Source organism: Dermacentor variabilis, chromosome 4 (genome assembly GCF_050947875.1).
Source record: "Dermacentor variabilis isolate Ectoservices chromosome 4, ASM5094787v1, whole genome shotgun sequence".
NCBI lineage: Eukaryota > Metazoa > Arthropoda > Arachnida > Ixodida > Ixodidae > Dermacentor > Dermacentor variabilis.
This window is the reverse complement of record NC_134571.1, coordinates 75,949,262-75,971,275: the sequence shown is the minus strand read 5'-3', so window position 1 is coordinate 75,971,275 and position 22,014 is coordinate 75,949,262. Positions and strand designations below refer to the sequence as shown.

Genomic DNA, 22,014 nt, shown 5'->3' with positions numbered 1-22,014 from the left:
CGTTTTAGTTGTCCATTGCCAATCTGTTTCCCGTTTCAATCGCTCAGAAGAGTTTCGTGAAATTGCCACAGGTGTTCGTAAGAGCCAGGCTGTAGGAATATCGAGACTCAGCTTTCGGTGATAACCGAGATTGCGGATGAAACGGCGCATAATACCAGAGGAACGAGCTGCCACCAGAGTGCCTTGAAATGGAAGCCGAGCCTTGATTACAAACGCGCCGACCATGCAAAAAACACTGTTCATGAGTGCTGAAGCGCGTCGGATGTATTTGTCCGATCTTCATTAGTGTCGATCATAGGTTGTCGCAATAGCCTGCAAATGAGCGCACAGAGGAACTGGCTGTCTGAGTGACATTGTTCATTGCAAAAAAGAATATAGGAAGAGAGGAAGAGGGGGGGGGGAGAAGGGAGACGTCATTGAAAGAGACAGTGCATTATTTTCCACGAAATGGTCGCGGGATATGCATTGTGCCGGCAAAACCTACCATAAAACAGGTTTCAAATGATTAATACTCTCGCGTCAGTTCGGCGCAATCAGATGGCGGCTATGAAGTGACATGATGGTGCATGGAATAGCGCATCCTGGCTACACATCTTGCGTGAAGAAGGAATTTACAGATCACTGCTAGCAATGTTCTCGCAACAAGCCGTAAGGTTAAAACGCCATTCCTATACAGCTAGCACCCACGGAAATCTCCACAAGGCATGTAGAGACTTTCTCCTCATCGCATATTCTCTTGGATATGATTTTAATGGAGTGACTGAGGCGACAAAGAGGCAGATTGTTGCTCATAGTTTAGAATTAACTACTGGCACTTGTTAAGTTAATAATTCACCTGCTATGGTAGCCCAGTGGCTACGACGATGTGATACTGAGTTTCAGGGCGTGGGTTCAATCACAGTCACGGCAGCCACATTACGATGAATTTGGAATGGAAAAACGCAAATTGGGTGCACGTTAAGGTAACCCAGGGGGGTGGTGATGATGATGATGCTCATGATGATGATTAATTCGCATCTCCTTTGAAACGGGGCGGGGACAAATAGTGCTCGTTACCTACAGGTCTCAGTGGGTGAATCTCTTCGCATTCCAATAGGGTTTGCTGAGTGGTCTCCAGATTTTTGCTGCAGCATACATATGTCTGATCTTGCTGCGAATATTTTCTCCGGTATGTTTTTCTCCTGAGGCAACCAGCCCGAACCTCAAGTAGCAAGGCACTTCGCTTCGTGTTACTGTACACATTTTTCCATACAATTTATTTGTGCTCATTCTTGTAAATCTCCATGGTCCCTTGTGTTTCCATTCTTTGCGTCCAATTCGCTGTCTCTTTCTATCACTTTCTTTTGGTGACTCCTGGTTGTCTACTTGCACTTTTAATTACCCTGTACTTGGTTTCCAACTTGCTCGAGACTACTTCCTCCATTCTGTGTCCATGGTTTTCAGGCACAGGTACTTGTGTCCTTTAGCCACCTATTTATTTTGATCCTTGTTCATGAACCTTTCTTCAGAAATGATTTTGCTCAGAGCTTCTCTGACTTCAAATGAGACCCAACCCATGTCAACCTGCACTGCCGCATTTGTGGTTTTCACGTGAGCTCCTAAAGCCAACCGGCCTACCGGTCTTTGGTTATCTTTCAACCACGACACTATATCTGATTTTAATCACAGAATGGAATTTGCAAATGTTAGCGCTGGCACCATTACTCGTTTCCATTTTGCGTGCACCGCATTATATTCAATGTGTGCCCAAAGTATTCTGTGTTTCATTATTGCTACATTCTGCTTCCCCCCCCCCCTTTTTTTTTCTTTTCAGATTATCTTGGTGAGTGCTCTAGTCTTTCCTTCGTCTGTGTAAACGCCGAAAGTTATTTCGGAGCGCCCTACAATGGCGTGCCTCAATATCAAATGGTGGTACTGGTACGTAAAACTCAAGAATAAAAAAACACAAAAATAAACAATACCAACATAGCGAATAATCAAATAAGCAATATATCGCGCTTTGCGCAATGTAAATACAGATATGCATCTTTCCCATCATTCGCTCACTTGAAAGCCTTTTTAGTTAGAAGAAATTACTCCGACTGGATGGCTGAGAACAAAAAGTTCTGATTCTTTGCGGCGCAAGGGGGCGACACTGTCAATATTACCAGTGTGAATGAAAAATACCGATACGCATCAGTGCCTAACCCAAAGTACGCTCCACATTAAGAGGAGAGCTGCCACTGTTCTCCTAAAATAGGACGCTTTCTTTGTTTCTGTTGCTTTGTACGCTGATTCAGTCTGCCATTTCTTTAGTACGGGCACTTGTAAAGCTATTTTAACAACGCTCTTGTGGATTTTTTACGCTGACAGCTTGAAAACAAAAGAATGGTCTACGTAGTCACAACGCCCTTTATTTTGAAGTTACTGTGCGTCCACTGCTGAACAATGGACCCTTGTGGGATCACGTGCGCTGGGCCACTCCGCACTGATTTCCCAAGAGGCTATGGTGGCTTCCACATGGAGTTGAGTAAAACCGAGCGATATCGAGCAGAGAGAAAAAAGACGCATATATGTGGTGAAAAAAAGAAGCATTGACAATGTCATTGTAACGACGGAACTTCGCTTGCATTTGAAGTCTCTTCACTTGAAGTCCGGCTGTGATGGAACCGTATCAATCGCTGCTTTGCAATTCTGGCACTGCCGCTGCTTTTTCGCAGTCATTCGTTTTCTGTTCTCTCCATTCTTGTGAGAACTGAACATTGTCTTTTCTTTCGGGTTGCTTTGTGCTACTGCCGACACATCTTGCTGTCTAGTCCGGGAAAGTGTCGCGGCAGCGTGTTTGTGCATTTGTTACTCGTACCAGTCTTTCATTGATATGTGTTTTCGCGAACACAAGAGAGGCGTTAGACGTTAAGCAAGCGACGTCGCCTGGTGCTTATCAGTTACAAGATCAGAGCAAGAAATATGCGCGAGAGTAGCCGGCAAGACAAAAGCTGTCCACTTGTTTGTGTGGTATTTTGTATGTCTATTCATGGGCTCACCGCAGTGCGCTGGACCGAAAGAAGAACTATTTTCTCTTAAGGGAGTCACTCATTTCTTTCTCCGTTAGAAGCTGTTCGCTGCTGAGCCTACATCACTCAATAACGAGCTATATTAACCTTGAAAACTATAGTGTCCATGAGCCAGTACAGCAATATGTCAATGAGCCAGTGAAAATGGGCCTATTACTAGTCATAAATATTGTTACGACGGCTACCACCGTTAGTAGGCCGTGAATGGCACCCCTCACCACAAAAGACAATGCATATGTGAAGAAGAGTCAAATGCAAAGGGTTGGGGATGGGGAGGTACGTTTCAAGGAGTAACCTAAAATATACAATCTTTCAATTTGCTGTGTTGGCTGTAGAAGTTTATTTGCTCGTCATGGTGACTCCCGATTTTCCCTTACAATGTTGGCCACATTTTCTTTTCTAGAGAAACAACCTGAGCTCGTTATACTACTTCTTAAAGAAACGTCAATGGGAGAGTGAATAGCGCTAGACAATATTTGTGTTAGATGGGGAAGTTTTCCTGAGCTTACCGTGAAGTTCCTAAGTTTGCCTTCGCTAAACTGATGTTGCCTAGTGGTACTGGCGCCTACGCTCTCTCTCGGTTTCCCTTGATCCCACCGCGCCACATTGGCTGACGCAGGCAAAGCTTCGCGATATGAATTGCCACCACAAACTGCGAACATTTGCCTTTCTCTTACAGAGTCTGCAAAGTTGTCACAAAACTAACCTCACTACAAGGTTTTGTTGCGTAAGTCATCGGGTCGGTCATTTTATCTGTCTCACTCACTACATTGTTTTGAGTTTCCGCCGGTTCTAGTTACGGCGATGTATGACTTCGCATGTTCACATACGGAACGCTGAGAAATATATAACATGAGAGAAGGACAGTAAATGTGCAACTTTAATTATCAGGTCGTCCATAACTCTAAGGACATTTATTTGATAAAGAACGACAAAGAAGTTACGATGGGCACACATGGGCTAACTCTACCTTTCGGTTCACGTAAAAGGCATTAAAATAGGCGAAAGTAATTTTAAGCCCTGGTACTTCGAAATACCTTGTAGCCCCAGCCTTTTTTAACGGTAAGACCAACGAATCTGGCAACATATCGCACCATTCTGTGTTACCTGATGCGCCAACTCCGCAATTAGGCAACAGCGAGCGCGTGAGAAACGCCAGCGGCCGTGCGAGTTTCCTCCGCTTTCCCGTTTCAAGCCGATGCCTGAACACGAATGCACGACGCGGAGGGGAGAAAGCGGGAAGGAGGGGAATACCGCGACTGACGCTCTCGTCGTCTCGCTACGCTTCCCCTTTTGCTCGCGGCGCCGTAGGGAAGGCGGGAAGGTGAGCGCGCGACGAGAGGTCGTCGCTTTGAAGGAGTTAGGGAGAGGGCGTGCGACTGCTGGGGGCCGCGAGCGCCCCTTTCCCCGCGCGCACACACGAACGCACGTAGTTTGTGTTCGGAGGCTGCGCAGCACGGAGGCGGCGCTCACCCGGCGACGCGAAGCGCGGGACTCGCTGCTTGCGGCTCGCACTGCCGGAGTCGGGCTTCGACGAAGCCGCGCGCCGGGCTGTCGTTCGTGCGCCGATTCAAGGAGCGCATGCGGGCGGCGCTGGTGGTGCGTTGGTGACGCGTGTGAGGGCGGTCGTCTCCCGTTCGTACGGCCGCTACTTTTGTTAGCCGCGTGACACCTGGAAACTGCCGCCAGTGCGTTATCGTTCTCATCACGGAACCCAAACGACGTGCGTGTTATTTCTGGCGACGAGCGAGCGGCACAGCGGACACCGCTCTGTTGTGCTTGGCTCGTGAGTGTTTCGGGAATGAATGACGCTGCAAGAGAGCGGTAACGACGGTGCTGACGGTTGTTCCGAGCTCTGTGGTACGTCGATCTTGTGGGCTATTTGTAATGCGCGTTTACTTCAGCGTGTACGGAGCCCCAGGATGTAGGATTCAATTGCATATCGCCCAAGCAAGGAACTCTACGAACAAGTGCCCATGAAGAGGGACAACACTGCCGGTTTCGGGCACTCGAGCGGCTTGATTGCCTTTCGGCGATAGACTTTGGAGGCAGGAGGATCTAATGGTTCATCGTTATGACTAAAAAATTTTGGTTCTCGGTGTGTTCACTGGCGGCGCTGCATTTCAGTTTTTGCTGGTTCCCCATCAATTACATGTGAAGTATTTACTGACATGGAACGAATTTTGCTGCTCTAAGTATATTGGGTTGTGCTTGTGCCCCATCTCTGAATTAGACAACTTTATTGACTGAGCGTAGCACTGCCAAGCCACAGGATAACCGTTTTCATTTCACGTATCTGTGCTCTAGACGCCATCTCACTGCGTTTTCAGTGCTTTATCTGTGCGCTAAAAAGACACGGCGTCGTGAACCTATCCGACGCCTGGCGGCGGAAATATTACCGCGACAGCGGGGACGCCCGATAACGAATACTTTCCCAGTGCTTTGTGCGACGAAGAGACGATTGGGTACTTTGCTTGAACGTCTCGCTTGCTGGTGGATTACCAGTCCATCACCGGACTTTGCTTGAAACTAAGATCATGGGGTGCGGTAGGATACCCTGGACTGCCTTCATTCTAGCCAAGCTCCTCATCTTCAATGGCCTAGAGTCAGGTGAGGATTTTGTATCAACAGTATACAGATCGCGTTTTTAAACTTTCAAGTTTGAGATTCCCTGAATTCAAACGTATATTGCCACAATGGTCTCTCGCTGAATCATACTTGCTGAGCTTTTTATTTAGCTGAACAAAATATGCATAACGCATGAAATACACAGCCACAACATGAACGCATGCTGCAATGTGGCAGACTCTACACAACAAACTCAGTAGAATGAAGGAAAGATTATTGACATGTTCCAAGTATGTTGTGTAGATTAGGCAGTGGATAGCTTCACTGTACTGATCATGAGATAAAAACAATACATACTTTCTTGCAAACTCAAATTCTAGTCAGGATACATATCACAAGATATGACGTGAGGTTACTTCACAACTTACGTCATATTACCAAAACATCATGCTATCGTTCATTTTTTGTCGCAATAAGGACAACTTCTGCATATTAGCAGAATACTACTAAAGCGCACGACATATTGATCAGAGACTCGGCCGCTTAATGTAGACTCCCTATGCACTAGCACGAACCTTTATAAGTGTAGGTAGAGGCGCAAGTGAACAAAGTAAGGCACAATCAAAATATAAGTGATCGCTCATGTGCTTGCAAAAGCAAGTCATAACGAGCGTTTTCTTTGGTTCTTTAAGCCTCTTGCCTCAAGCCTTTTCTGTGTCGTGTATGCCTTCGAGATTCGTAACCACGCAGAAGTCCTTTCTTTTGCGATAGGCAACTTATACTTTTTTTCTTAGTGCTGAGTATTTGCAACTGCTAAATCTTGCCTTGTCTAAATTCTGTTGTGCATCGTATCTGCAAACAGTTAAGCAACAAAAGAAAACAAACAGGAGAAAGGCGGAATAACATATAATTATTTGTGCACCGAAATCTTTCAATCAACAGTGTACTCTAGGTGTCGCCACAAAACCTCGTCACAACATGCATAGGCCTGCCACCAAGCTGCGTATTATTTGCGGCTTCCTAGCACTAGTTGTCAATGACCACATTCAGAGGCGTGTGTTTTGCGGTTCAAGTGCATTAACGCACAGGCGCATCAGAAGCACCGTGTACTAAACAGACCGAAATGTGCCATCGCAAGGTCTTTGGGTCTAAGTATAATGCCAAAAGCCTCGATTTTTGTTTTGTTTTTTTGTTTTTTTGTTTCTTGCATCTTATGTTCGGAGATTTAGTACTACTTCAAAGATGGAGGGTGGGAGGGAGCTCTTGCCTTGAGCGCAGTATATAGTACTACATCACGCTCATCCAATGATTGTCGCCTGCCTTACTGCCTGCTCGCGGCGTGGCTTCTATGATATCTAATATAGATAGATTTAGCTAGTGCTTCATTTCTATCATAAGTGATCCCGAAGGTCCGAACATATTATTTCGCGTAAGAGAAATGTGCTTTTGTTGTGTATCTTTAATTTATTACAATATTATTACTGCCGCCGTTTATTATTGCAGCACACAGGCATGTGCCTCACTTCAGAGGTGTATATGTTTAGGGATAAATTTGCTTTCCCGTATACATTTGCCTTCTGTGCGCTACTTTTTGTGCACGCCAAACGCGTGTCCGATTGTGACAAATGGACACAATATTCAGTTGTTTTGTTCATGACTGACTACGCCGACATTAAGAGAGGCTGCATATGTAGCAAAGAAGAACTCAAGAACGTATGATGCCTATTTCCGTCGCTAACTGTATGGTAAAGATTGACTAAAGTTTATTGACGGAGAAAGTAAAGCTTATCCAACACGGAAGAGAACATTTGAATACCAAGATATTGACCTATTTTTTAAATGTGAAATCATCGCCTACGTCGGCGTATAAAACATGGAATCAGCGATAAGAGTCGATTTATGAAAAAAGCATGCTTCACTGCACCAACCAAATATTTACTGTAAAATTAGGAGCGGCGTACAAATTCCAGTAAATACCTGCAAAACTACGTATGGCCTGCAATAAATCACGCCACATGTCCAAGCTCGTGATAAATGAAGCGCAACGAAACAGCATTTCTACATCCTTTCAGTGCAGAAAGGTTGGTTTCCGTACTTACTTTATCAACAGATTGTCTTGAAGAGAGCGAGGACAAAAAACCTAACCGCTGTGGTGGTGTCTTGGCGTCGTGGCTCTGCCATTACACTGCTGAGTCCGAAGGTGGGGGATCGAACCATGGCAGAAGCGGCCGCATTTCAATTGGGGGGGGGGGGGGGGGGGCGTAAAATACAAAAATGCCCGTATGTCGTGCCTCGCGTGCACGTTAAAGAACCCGAGATGGTAAAAATTAATCCAGAGTCCCACACTACGGCGTGCCTTACAATCATAGCATAGTTTTGACACATAAAAACCCACAAATTACCGTCTTTAGCAACTAACTTCGGCCACTTCATTTCTTTCTGTTCTACACACAAAAAAGCAATAACAAAAGTAGCAGCAGTAAAGATTAGGCTGCCACTGTGGAGACTTCAATCAACATTTAAGGTCTGCCCACGGCGCTACATAAATGCGGAATACACTTTACGGTCTCTTAACCTTCCGCTGAGGCTTCCTCCATGTTTCCTCCAAGGCTGAACGATGCAAACAGACAGCTCTATTTGAGCCCAGCATGAGAAATAGAAGGCACAACTGATACCTCGCTCGGAGACCTGTGTTATCGCAAGTATTGATATAACCTTATGATTCCTATGGTTCCGCTCGTAAACGATGGACTGATGTGTCCATGTGCTGCCAAAGATCCGCTGCTACTTTGAAATTTCCAGGTAGGCCAATTATATTTTCCGAGGTTAATTTCACTGTGCCTCTATTGAACTATTTCCACACAGAAAAGTGGGCTAGATTGCGTCTTAAGACTGTGCGGATGTCCAGACTATGCAACGAGATCATGAGTTTCTTCGCTCGAAGCCGTTGTCACGAGTCGATTCGGCCAACTGACGCATAACTTGCTTTGACTAGAAATACGCTGAACTACTACGTAGGCGCCCTACGATTTTACATCATAAAAGGCTTCTGCAATAATGCGAGCCATTTCCATATCTTTATAGGCTGCCAGGCCATCATGATAGTTTCAAGCTCTACTTCACTGTCATAACCGATGAGCTTCTTTTTGTGCGCTTCCTTTCCCTGAAATCCAACTTTGCGGATGCATTTATTGGAAATAAGTGCACGTCGATGAAACGACGCAGTTCCATTCATTTCATTTTCCGCTTTTCAAGTACATTTTTAAAATTCTTTTCTCGTGCTATAACAATATAATGTGTTGCTGAATACAAGATTTTTCCTTCACTGTAACCTACGGGTATTGTACCTCTTTATCATCAGCGATGCATACGAAGCCAGCTTCGCATTTTAACGCGACAGAATTCAGATGCGCGTGTCGCTAAAATCTGGTGTTGGCGTCGGCGTCCAGCATCAGACGTAGTATTAGCAAAAGTATTTTCGAACCACGTATACTCAGGCCTTCCACAGGATGCAATCAATTGACTGAACGAATTCAATTTATCAAGCTAAAATGCGCAGGAAAATCGTAACCTACGACTTGCACACAACCTACAGACATGATAGCTCTCAGATTGTAATTTCACTATACGAGGAAACATAATTATGTTACACGAAGGCTCAAAGAAACTCCTTCATACACACAAACCGCCTGCGGGGTTTACAGAGTGGCCGCGGCGGCCGCCACATTGCGCGCGCCGGCGCGATGGGTGTCTTGGGGGCCACGAAGCGGCGCGCCCGGTTCTTTGCAACAACTCCAGCTGGCGCTCGCCTCCGCCGCATCGCGGCCCATGCAAGAGGCCGTGGTTCCACCACAAAGCTCGCCTTCGTGCATAGCGTTCGCGGCAAGCATTTTCAAGTAAACATTACAGCTACATACGCTCCAGTTGCCGGGAAACGTGAGAAACAGTCAGGGATCTTTGAATGCTATCCCATTCTATATTCTTAGAGGGGAAGCTTAAGCATCCTACAAATTCTCGCATTTTTTTCTATCTCGTGTGCGTTACTCTTTAGAGGGCCCCTTTTCACGCCGCTTTAAAAACTTTCACCGTACAGTGGCAGTCGCAAAGCACCTGCCTGGGCTCTACAGCACGAACGTTTAGAGAAAGGTGTGATATTAGCAGAAACACAAGCACATGAAATGCTTTTAGGCAATGGCGAGCGGAAGCGAGCAGTAGGAGAAGCTCTCTCCTACAGCATGGATCAATGCCACAAGCGAAATTCCTCCATAACTTTATTCGAGCGCGTTGACTAGAGCCTAGGACATGTTTGCCCCACGACCCACGCCTTTTTTTTTCTTCCTTGCACTGTTACGCTGCAATCTACTTCCGGAGCCTGGCTTGCGTGCGCTCCGTTTCACGGCAATGAGTGAAATGATTACACTGCTGCCATTATAAATTACTGGAATTGTAGGATTTGACGTGCTAAAGCCACGATATGGCTACGAGGCACGTCGTAGTGGTGGATTCCGCGTTGATTTTGACCACCTGTGGTTCTTTGCGGTGCATCCCTTGCACGGTACGCGAGCGTTTTTGTATTTCGTCCATTCCAAACGCGGCACCAGCGGCCTCGATTTGAGCCCGCTTACCCGGGCTTAGCAGCGCAACGCCAAAGCCACTACGTCACCACGACAAGTGTGCTGCTCCTGTTTTGTCCTACAATCGTTGTCCTACAATCGTTGTGTGCGAAGTTGAGATAACGGTTATGGACTCATAGAGTTGCCGAAGCGAAAACGTTAGCAGTAATCAGTCACACGCAAGGCTCTTCTTTCCTGTAACAGATATCACTAGCTTCAGACTGAGACAAAATTTATCTTTCTCTGTTGCTCTTACTGTTTTAAAATTCTCTCACGCATTATGCGTATTCTTCTTTAGATTGGACTTCTTGCGACATGATAGTGCGGATATTCGCAGAAGAGCTATAAAGTAGAAGTATATGTACATGTAAGGTGTCTAAATGCATTGTAGCTTAAAAGTAAATCTTAACATTTCTGATATATATATATATATATATATATATATATATATATATATATATATATATATATATATATATATATATTGTAAAGGGGGGTTTATTCGGCTAGTAGAGCAGCAGCGACAAACTCAGCACCAGCAGGTAGGGCGCAGCCAGCGAACGAACTGGGTACGTGCCACGCGATGGCAACGGGGCTTTTCAGCCTGCCGATCTTCTTCGTCATAATATATATATATATACATATATATATATATATATATACATATATATATATATATATATATATACCTGCAATGCTCGATTTATCTTGTATGCTCCACGAATATCACAAAAGTGTGACTTAAGCATGGGAAGCATAATGCATGGCCTATAGTCAGCAAACCAGCTGATTATTGATTCCTACACGATAACATCTCTCACATAACATTCAATCTATGCAAATATGTTCTCCACGGACAGAAATAAAAGGTAAACAAGTTGTTTTAATTTTCTTTGTTGCAGAACTGTTTGGGCATTACGGGGATATGCTAACGCAGTAGATCTATTTTTTGCGCATCCCTAACTGAAATGATACATTGGTTTATTCGAAGTGTTTAGAATCCCACAGGATGTAGTTTCAAGAAAACGCAGAAAGAGAAACGCCTCTTTCTTTTTAGGCATAAATCTAGACAGTAAAGAAAGTATATGAGAAAAGAATATCCCTTTTTCCCGTCTTCATTTTTTTGCATTCGTGTTGTTGATGGTCCCCAGCAGCCACGTCATCGTCGTATGTTCTATCGGCAACAGCGACGACAAAGGGGATCGCTTTAGGGTAATGAAGCGCGTCTCACCCGGGCACGGGAACTATAATGCCATGAGTTGCGAGCGAACTGCATTGCACGCCTAATTGAGGAGGCCAGATTGATGGCCGCTGGCGTTCACAGAAACGACGACGCATGGCTCTCCGGTATTTAGGCTTCCGTCCCTTGCGGAATTCACAGCTATTTAGGTGCTCGCTTCCAGCCGAATTGGGCACCGGATGGCGTTTCTCGCTGATTTAACAGACTGCAACACAAAATCAGAGCACGTAAAGTTTAGCGCTCGAAGTACGGTGTTGTTTATTTATCGATTCGCGTCATTTAGCGTTCCGCTCCGCGTTACAAGGGCGTGAAGATTTAAAGTAGGAATTCGGCTTTGACTACGAGAACCATGCAAGCTAACTTTCACTAGTGTTCACGTCATCAGGCTCAAGCGGATTTCTCGTTTATCGTTTGTGTCGCAGAGCCCCATCACATTTTCTGATAAAATATCAGATATCCACAATATTTTCTCGCTAGAATTAAAGTTATTCTACCAGTAAGCCCAGTAGAAAACCTTGCATGAATTAATAGCAATTTCTTATATTACTGGGTGGCAGCGATATCAAAAAACTTTTGAACATAGCTTATCATCATCATCATCATCGTCGTCGTCGTCGTCGTCATAATCATCATCAACCTGGTTACGCCCACTGCAGGGCAAAGGCCTCTCCCATACTTCTCCAACTATCCCGGTGATGTACTAATTGTCGCCATGTTGTTCCTGCAAACTTCTTAATCTCATCCGCCCACTTAACTTTCTGCCGCGCTCTGCTACGCTTCCCTTCCCTTGGAATCCATTTCGTAACTCTTAATGACCATCGGTTATCCTCCCTCCTCATTACGTGTCCTGCCCATGCCCATTTCTTTTTCTTCATTTCAACTAAGATATCATTAACTCGCGTTTGTTCCCTCACCCAATCAGCTCTTTTCTTATCCCTTAACGTTACACCTATCGTTCTTCTTTCCATAGCTCGTTGCGTCGTCCTCAATTTAAGTAGAACCCTTTTCGTAAGCCTCCAGGTTTCTGCCCCGTACGTGAGTACTGGTAAGACAAAGCTGTTATAAACTTTTCTCTTGAGGAATAATGGCAACCTGCTGTTCATGATCTGAGAAAGCCTGCCAAACGCACCCCAGCCCATTCTTATTCTTCTGATTATTTCAGTCTCATGATCCAGATCCGCAGTCACTACCTCTCCTAAGTAGATGAATTCCCTTACCACTTCGAGTGCCTCACTACCTATCGTAAACTGCTGTTCTCTTCCGAGACTGTTAAACATTACTTTAGTTTTCTGCAGATTAATTTTTAGACCCACCCATCAGCTTTGCCTCTCCAGGTCAACAAGCATGTATTGCAGTTGGCCCCCTGAGTTACTAAGCAAGGCAATATCATCAGCGAATCGCAAGTTACTAAGGTATTCTCCATTAACTCTTATCCCCAATTCTTCCCAATCCAGATCTCTGAATACCTCCTGTAAACACGCTGTGAATAGCATTCGAGAGATCGTATATCCCTGCCTTACGCCTTTCTTTATTGGTATTTTGTTGCTTTCTTTATGGAGGACTACGGTGGCTGTGGAGCCGCTATAGATATATTTTAGTATTTTTACATACGGCTCGTCTACACCCTGATTCCGCAATGCCTCAATGACTGCTGAGGTTTCGACTGAATCAAACGCTTTCTCGTAATCAATGAAAGCTACATATAAAGGTTGGTTATATTCCGCACATTTTTCGATCACCTGATTGATAGTGTAAATATGGTCTATTGTTGAGTAGCCTTTACGGAATCCCGCCTCGTCCTTTGGTTGACGGAAGTCTAAGGTGTTCCTGATTCTATTTGCAATTACCTTAGTAAATACTGTGTAGACACCGGACAGTAAGCTGATCGGTCTATAATTTTTCAAGTCTTTAGCGTCCCCTTTCTTATGGATTAGGATTATGTTAGCGTTTTTCCAAGATTCCGGTACGCTCGAACTCATGAGGCATTTCGTATACAGGGTGGCTAGTTTCTCTAGAACAATCTGCCTACCATCCTTCAACAAATCTGCTGTTAGCTGATCCTCCCCAGCTGCCTTCCCCCTTTGCATAGCTCCCAAGGCTTTCTTTACTTCTTCCGGCGTTACCTGCGGGATTTCGAATTCCTCTAGACTATTCTCACTTCCACTATCGTCGTGGGTGCCACTGGTACTGTATAAATATCTATAGAACTCCTCAGCCACTTGAACTATCTCATCCATATTAGTAATTATATCGCCGGCTTTGTCTCTTAACGCATACATCTGATTCTTGCCAATTCCTAGTTCCTTCTTCACTGCTTTTAGGCTTCCTCCGTTCCTGAGAGCATGTTCAATTCTATCCATATTATACTTCCTTGTGTCAGATGTCTTACGCTCGTTGATTAAATTTGAAAGTTCTGCCAGTTCTATTCTAGCTGTAGGGTTAGAGGCTTTCATACATTGGCGTTTCTTGATCAGATCTTTCGTCTCCTGCGATAGCTTACTGGTATCCTGTCTAACAGAGTTACCACCGACTTCTATTGCACACTCAATAATGATGCCCACAAGATTGTCGTTCATTGCTTCAACACTAAGGTCCTCTTCCTGAGTTAAAGCCGAATACCTGTTCTGTAGCTTGATATGGAATTGCTCTATTTTCCCTCTTACCGCTAACTCATTTATCGGCTTCTTATGTACCAGTTTCTTCCGTTCCCTCCTCAGGTCTAGGCTAATTTGAGTTCTTACCATCCTATGGTCACTGCAGCGCACCTTGCTGAGCACGTCCACATCTTGTATGATGCCAGGGTTAGTGCAGAGTATGAAGTCTATTTCATTTCTAGTCTCGCCGTTCGGGCTCCTCCACGTCCACTTTCGGCTATCCCGCTTTCGGAAGAAGGTATTCATTATCCGCATTTTATTCTCTTCCGAAAACTCTACTAATAACTCTCCCCTGCTATTCCTAGTCCCTATGCCATATTCCCCCACTGCCTTGTATCCAGCCTGCTTCTTGCCTACCTTGGCATTGAAGTCGCCCATCAGTATAGTGTATTTCGTTTTGACTTTACCCATCGCCGATTCCACGTCTTCATAGAAGCCTTCGACTTCCTGGTCATCATGACTGGATGTAGGGGCGTAGACCTGTACAACCTTTATTTTGTACCTCTTATTAAGTTTCACAACAAGACCTGCCACCCTCTCGTTAATGCTATAGAATTCCTGTATGTTACCAGCTATATTCTTATTTGTCAGGAATCTGACTCCTAATTCCCGTCTTTCCGCTAAGCCCCGGTAGCACAGGACGTTCCCGCTTTTTAGCACTGTATATGCTTCTTTTGGCCTCCTAACTTCACTGAACCCTATTATATCCCATTTACTGCCCTCTGATTCCTCCAATAGCACTGCTAGACTCGCCTCACTAGATAACGTTCTAGCGTTAAACGTTGCCGGGTTCATATGCGAATGGCGGCCTGTCCGGAGCCAGGGATTCTTAGTACCCTTAGCTTATAATCTCTATCGAAAATTACTCGACAGCTTAAGTCACTGCCGATATTTGCATAGCTATTGCGATGCACTATGCTCATCGTAAATGTATCTTGTATATAAGCAGCATATCGCCATGTAGCATAACGTATAATGCTTTAGGCACTCCGTTGGCTCGTGCTGCTCAAGGAAAATGTAAAGAGTAAGTTTTTTACCTACTCGCAGAGTAGATGAAATGAATGGTACGGGAGCAATTTGTGCCATTATACTCGAAAATTAACCGCATTGAATTATACTCCTGTAAAGGGTGCACAGCTGCAGATGAAGGTATTATGAGAAAAGGCCGGCTGTACCGCATCCTTTTAAAAACGGAGCCAGTTCGCTTGGATTAAGCAGGGTTCGCGCCATGTAATAATGTCTGGAAGCCGGCTTCAGGTTTTCCCACAAGAGGCGAGAATCACTCGCATGTTAGGTAAAATCAATGGTACGGGCACAGTTGGCCCCGATATATTCGAAAATTGACTACATTGTACTATAGCCCTGTAAAGGGTGCACCGCCGTAAATAGGTCTAAAGCACCCTTTTGGTAAATGGAGCGACATTGCTTGGATTAAGCTCACCTCGAGTGACGCAATCGTTTCTGAAAGGTGTCTTCTCGGTTTCTCACAAGAAGAGATAATTCCTCCCAGAGTAGGTAAAATGAATGGTACGGGAACAATTAGTGTCATTATACTCGATAATTAACCACATTGTACTATAGCCCTGTAAAGGGTGCACCGCCGTAAATACATGTGTGTTGAAACAAAGCCGCTGCAAAACACCCTTTTGGTAAATGGAGCGACATTGCTTGGAATAAGCGCAGCTCGAGTGACGCAATCGTTTCTGAAAGTTGGCTTCACGGTTTCCCACAAGAGGAGAGAATTCCTCCCAGAGTAGGTAAAATCAACGGTATGGGCAAAATTAATGCCAATATGCTCGAAAATAACCACTTTGTATTATGCTTTAGTAAAAGGAGCATCACAGTAGATGTAGGTATGTTGAGACAAAGCCATCATAAAGCATCCTTTTGGGAATTGGAGCGAATTTGCTTGAATTAAACAGGGGTCGCGTGAGGCAATACTGTCTGGAAGGCGGCTTAACAGTCTCACACAAGAAGCGAGAATCACTGGCAGAGTACGTAAAATTATTTGAACGGGTGCAATTATTACCAATATGCTAGAAAATAACTTCACTATATTAAATCGCTGAAAAGGGTACACCGCCGTAGAAGCAGGAATGTTAAGATAAAGCCGCCGTAAATGACCCTTTTAGTAAATGGAGCTAGTTTGCTTGCATAAAGCATGGCTCACGTGAAGCAATAGTGTCTGGAAGGCGGCTTCAAGGTTTCCCACAAGAAGCGAGACTCCCTCGCAGAGAAGGTAAAATAAATGGTACGGGAGCGGTTAGTACCGATATACCAAAAATGTTCAGAATTTTTCAGAATTTCAGAATTTATTTATTGGTAAAAATACAGAAATATTACATTTGTGTAGTATATACATAAGGAGGCCCCATAGTCGAATATCTTATCGGGATCTCCAGTTAAAGACACTTATGGAGCTATAGAATGTTTAAAGGTACCGAATTGTAACGGGTGCACCGCCGTTGAACAAGGTATATTGAAACAAAGCCGCTCTATGCTATACTATTGGGAAATGGAGCGAATTTTCTTGGATTAAGCAAAGCCGACGTGAAACAATAGTGTCTGGAAGGCGGCTTCAAGGGTTCCCACAAAAAGCGAGAATCACTGACACAGTAGGTAAAATGAATGGCATGCCCCCCCCCCCCCCCCCCAATTAGTACTGATATACCAAAAAATACGCACATTGCATTATAACCCTGTAAAGGGTGCACTGCCATAGAAGAAGGTATGTTGAGGCAAAGCGGCCCTACAGCCCACTGTTGGGAAATGGAGCCAGTTCCTTTGGAGCAACCACGGCTCGCGCGAGGCAATTGTGTCTGGAAGGCGGCTTTAGGGTTTCGCACAAAAACTAGAATTGCTTGCAGAGTAGGTAAAAGGTATGCTGCGGGCTCAATTAGTGCTAATATACACGAAATTTGACCACATCATATGATATTCCTGTAAAGGGTGCACCGCCGTAGATATAGGTATATTGAGACAAAGCCACTCTAAAGCACCCTTTTGGTAAATGGAGCGAGTTTGCTTGGATTAAGCAGAGCTCGAGCGAGGCAATGGTTTCTGAGAGGTGGCTTCAGGGTTTCCCACAAGAAGCGAGAACTGTTCATATAATAGGTAAAATCAATGAAACGGTCGCAATTAGTACCGATATATTCGAAAATTAATCACATTCTACTATAGCCCTGTAAAGGGTGCACGGCCGTAGTTGGAGGTAGGTTGAGACAAAGCCGCTGTAAAATATCACTTTACGGCATGGAGCGAATTCACATGAATTAAGCGGGGCTCGCGCAATGCAATAAGATCTGGAAGCCAGCTTCAGGGTTTCCCACAATAAGCGAGAATCACTAGCAGAGTAGGTGAAATAAATGGTACGGGAGCAGTTAGCGTCCATATAACCAAAAATTAACCACATTATACTACAGGCCTGCAAAGCGTGCACCTGCATAGACGTAGGTATGTTGAGACAAAGCTTCTGTACAGCCCACTTTTGAGAAATAAAGTAAGTTCATTTGGAGTAAGCACGGCTCAGGCGAGGCAATAGTGTCTCGAGGGCAGTTTCAGGGTTTCCCACAAGACGAGAGAATTGCTCGCAGAGTAGGTTAAATGAATGATACGGGCAAAATTAGCACCAAGTACTCGAAAATTAACCATATTGTATTACACTCCTGTATAGGGTGCACTGCCGTAGATGTAGGTATGTTGACACAAAGCAGATGCGCAGCGTCAATTCGGGAAATGGAGCGAGTTTGCTTGGATTTAGCAGCGATCGAACGAGGCAATGGTTTCTAAAAGGTGGCTTCAGGGTGTCCCACAAGAAGCGAGAATTGCTCACACAGTAGGTAAAATGTATGCTACGGACGCAATTAGTGCCAATGTAATCGAAAATTAACCACTTTGTATTATACTCCTGCGAAAGCAGCACCGCCGTAGAAAGAGGTATGTTTAGACAAAGCGCCCATACAGAACACTTTTGGGAAATGTAGCGAGTTCACTTGGAGTAAACACAGCTCTTGCAAGGCAACAGTGCCTGGAAGGCGGCTTTAGGCTTTCCACAAAAGCCAGAATCGCTCGCCAATTAGGTAAGATCAATGGTATGGGCGCAATTAGTACCGGTATACTCGAAAAAAGCACATTGTACTATAGCCCTGTAAAGGGTGCACCAACGTAGGTAAGCCGCATACAGCATCCTTTTAGTAAATTGAGCTAGTTTGCATGGATTAAGCATGGTTCGGGCCGTGGTTGCTCAGACACCAGTCTTTGGTGCTGTGCTGCTAAGCACGAGGTCGTGAGATCAAATCCCGGTCACGAAGGCCGCATTTCGATGAGGGCGAAATGCAAGAACAATCGTGAACATAGATTTATTAAGTTTATGTTAAATGACCTCAGGTGGTCAAAACGAATGCGTAGTCCACCACTACGGCGTGCCTTATAATCAGATGATGTTTTTTTCACGTAAAACCGCGTAATTTATTTTAATTAATTTTTAAAATAGTGATTTAGCACACTTTGCTGAATCGAGTGAACGGGCTCACAGGATCCCTACAGCCAGTACCTGAATTTCAGAAAAGGGCTATGAGAATAATAACTCACTCTGATATATTTAATCACAGCAAACCGTTGTTCGAAAATATGGAGGTACTGCCGTTATCTCAACTAACAGTATAGTGAAACATAAACGTTTTCTCGCCGCGTCCCTGTACCGGACGACATCGCGTGCCACTAGAAATGTATTCTCGTTTAACCGTAACTTACCTCCTATTCCCTACACATTTGGAGAGCGACAAATACAAGTCATGGATGCTAAAGCATGGAACTCTTTGCCACTAGAATTAAAAGAAGCCCATAACTTCAATATCATTGCAAAAATTATTTCTTATCCTTAATTCTGTTATGATGACATTGTCTTCACATTTACTTTCCCAGTATTAACAACCTATAGATACCTGCAATTCATTTTTTTTCCTTTCATTGAATGAAGATTTATATTATCTGATAAGCTAACGGTAATTTCAATCTACCCTGTTTGTCCACCTTTTGTGTATTATGTATCAGTGTTGAATGTTGTGTAGTTCAGTGTTCTATTTTCTTATTGCTTCGTTGTTTTTTTTTCTTTTATTTATGCAACATGAAACTTGTGAGATTTGTCTATTGTTATCAGGCTTTTAATTCAAGTTTGAAACCTGTGCATGCATGCCTTATTGATGCGAATGCATGGTATGCTGTATTACGCTAAAATCCGGCGCCATCCTCGGCGGCGTGATCGAGCAATGGTACCAAAAATGGCTGACGGCGCAGAGTAAAAAAAACGTAAAAGTGCTCGAATTGACGCCATATTTCTCAGGGACGTTCCTCTGAACAAAATAAATTAATGGCCCTGAAAAAAAACTGTACATTTTGGTCTGGATGGAAATAGAAACCGGGTCTCTGGGGTGCGAGATGAGCACGCTTTTTCCACCCCACGGCAGCTCTACGGTTCTGGCTGACTGTGCCTATTGCGCGCGTCATTGCACATGTCATGTCCCAGCCATCTCGCTGACTAATCATCTGGCCTAATGTGGGCACGTGATGGCTCAGCCAATGGGGAGGAGGTGGCGCCACATCATGAGCGTATAAAACGAGTGCGTTGCTTTCTCGAGTCCCTTGCTCTTCAGTCGATGTCGAAAATATCAATCGAAAACGTTTCACCAAAGTCACTACAATGCTTTCGCATTCCCACACGTGAGCAGTCTTAAGCCTCCTTGCCGAATGTTTGCCCTTAAGTATGGGACCTATTGCTAGCCTTTGGCTACGGGTTCAGTTTATGAAAATTCACTGTACATGTTTTCTTGAAAAAAAGTTGAGAAAAATCCAAACGTTGTTATTCTATTATTCTGACAGTTTGGCTGTAAAAAAGCTTTTGCTAAGACCCCGTCTTTCTGCCTCTCGTGACTGCTGGGAGGTTGCAGTTCACAAGTATGCGCCAGCAACGAAAATTTACCTTTAGTGAGCGAACTTTGCCGTCCGCTCACGCAATATCCGGGCCTCTGCAGCATGTAAGAAGTGTTATCGTTCGCGCGTTGCGAAATATATCGCCCACGGAGCCAGGGAACCTGTAGGCGAGAGATTGTCACATAACTCATTCGAATGAAATCCAATTCCGAAGCGCTTAGCAGCAAGCGCAAAGCAAGCATCCAATTCGTGCCAGCTATGCTCCGCTACACAAAATGCTGATATAGTTGTCCACTACTTCGGGATTTTAAAACCAGTAAGATCCTTGCCGCGCAAGCACAGTGGGTGTCTCCCGAGCGGAGTGCTATCAGGTTTGGAGACAGAGCTTTAGCCAGCGTTCAGCAATATGAGGCCGAGGATTCCACCTCTAGAAAAGCCCTTATACGTAGCAACTTAGAGGAGACCGGGTTCTTTTAGGAATTGAAGGCTGACGCCATCTACAGTATTTCTAGAAAGGGAAAGGTGGTGTTCTTACCAATGCCGAATGTGTGCTACAGTTTTTATGCCTGCTTCTGACTGATCACCTGTTCTTTTTTTTCTTTGCGAAAGATTTCTTTGTCTATATGTGGTCTGTACGCTTCGCATACTCCGAAATGTTAGATAGATGGCGCTCTCGCAGCTTAACTGGAGAGGACAAAAACTGAAGAGGGTAACCTGAGTAAGGAGGGGTAGGCTAGGAGAACGGAGCTGAAGCGCAGGTGCGGATCATTGGTTGCTGCTGATGACGATGATATGTGGCTGAGCCCTTTTCATAGGGCGGGCAAATCTAACGTGCCATACGTAACATTAGCGGCACATGGCCTGTAGCGTCACGTCACCGAGACAACCAGAGGGTGCGATGTGTAATTGGGACACATTGCACGTGATAGCGTGCTATATGTTTCAGCGTAGTATGACTGCTGTACAAGCAATTTCCGATAGGTGCAAGACGCGCCTACTGTATCAAAAAATTCGTAACATTGTCACGGATTCTATAACGTTGTCTAATCATATTGTGCACAGGTCACATAAAAAAGCTGTTGCTCACTTTGACAGCAATCTATGATTGTTTGTACCTCAAATCTCAGAGCATAATGGGGTCATTAAAGAAAAAAAAAAGCAGTCAGGTACCACCTCGGCAAAACATCTTTTATTTTTGAAGAAGCCTTTCGAGGTGCGTCTCAGTTGACATAAGATAGACAAGCGCACACTTTAAGAGGTCAAATACTTGAGTGCAAGTGTGTATGTGTATCAGTGCAAGTGCTTATGTGTATGTGTAAATAAAGGACAATTTTCTTTAATTCTAACAAAATAAAATTTCTAATCAAATTTATTTAAGTGTCTCAAGGAAAGAAAAGAGAACTGTCCTTTAGTTTCTTGTTGAGAGTTAAATCACTTTTTAGAGCCCACTGGAAAAAGGACGTTATCGACGCTGTCAATTGCAATGAATTGCAGCTCTTGTAGTGAGCAGACGTGTGCGCTCTTGAGCATTTTTCCGAATTCTGGTGGTGTATCATTTGCCAGGTGTGGTTCATGGTTAGTCAACGTGGTCAATCAAAGCTGGTGACCTTCGTGCGCCTTTGCCGGCTGACCGTTCTGGAGTCCGACGGTGGCACCAGCACTCAACACCGAATGCTTTATTCGGTGCGCAAAAAAAAAACGTTTTTATTTCCATGGTTGTGATGGGGGACGACACCCATACCGCTGGCGTTTCGCCTCATTGCTTCCCGTGCTAAAATTCCGAAACACCGATCGAGTCGACTGGCAGGGCATTTGAAGATACTGCCCTATTCGCAGACCAACAAAATAAATTGCGTGGCTTCTTCAACAAAAATGACCGCACCTCATTTTTTTAATGGAAATAGCGTCACCTTACATTATGTTCCTTCGGAAATGGTAGCTCGTCGCACACAGGCGCC

At 44.5% G+C, this 22,014-nt stretch overlaps 1 protein-coding gene across 1 annotated transcript in view; it reads left to right on the top strand.

Moving 5' to 3' along the window:
• The first annotated feature begins 5,590 nt into the window (after positions 1 to 5,590).
• The window catches only part of LOC142578245 (cell adhesion molecule Dscam1-like), a 170,588-nt gene continuing 154,164 nt past the window's right edge, over positions 5,591 to 22,014 (top strand). Inside the window, exon 1 of the mRNA XM_075687645.1 lies at positions 5,591 to 5,663. Within this exon, the coding sequence (XP_075543760.1) occupies positions 5,591 to 5,663 (73 nt within the window). The remainder of the gene's footprint in view (positions 5,664 to 22,014) is intronic.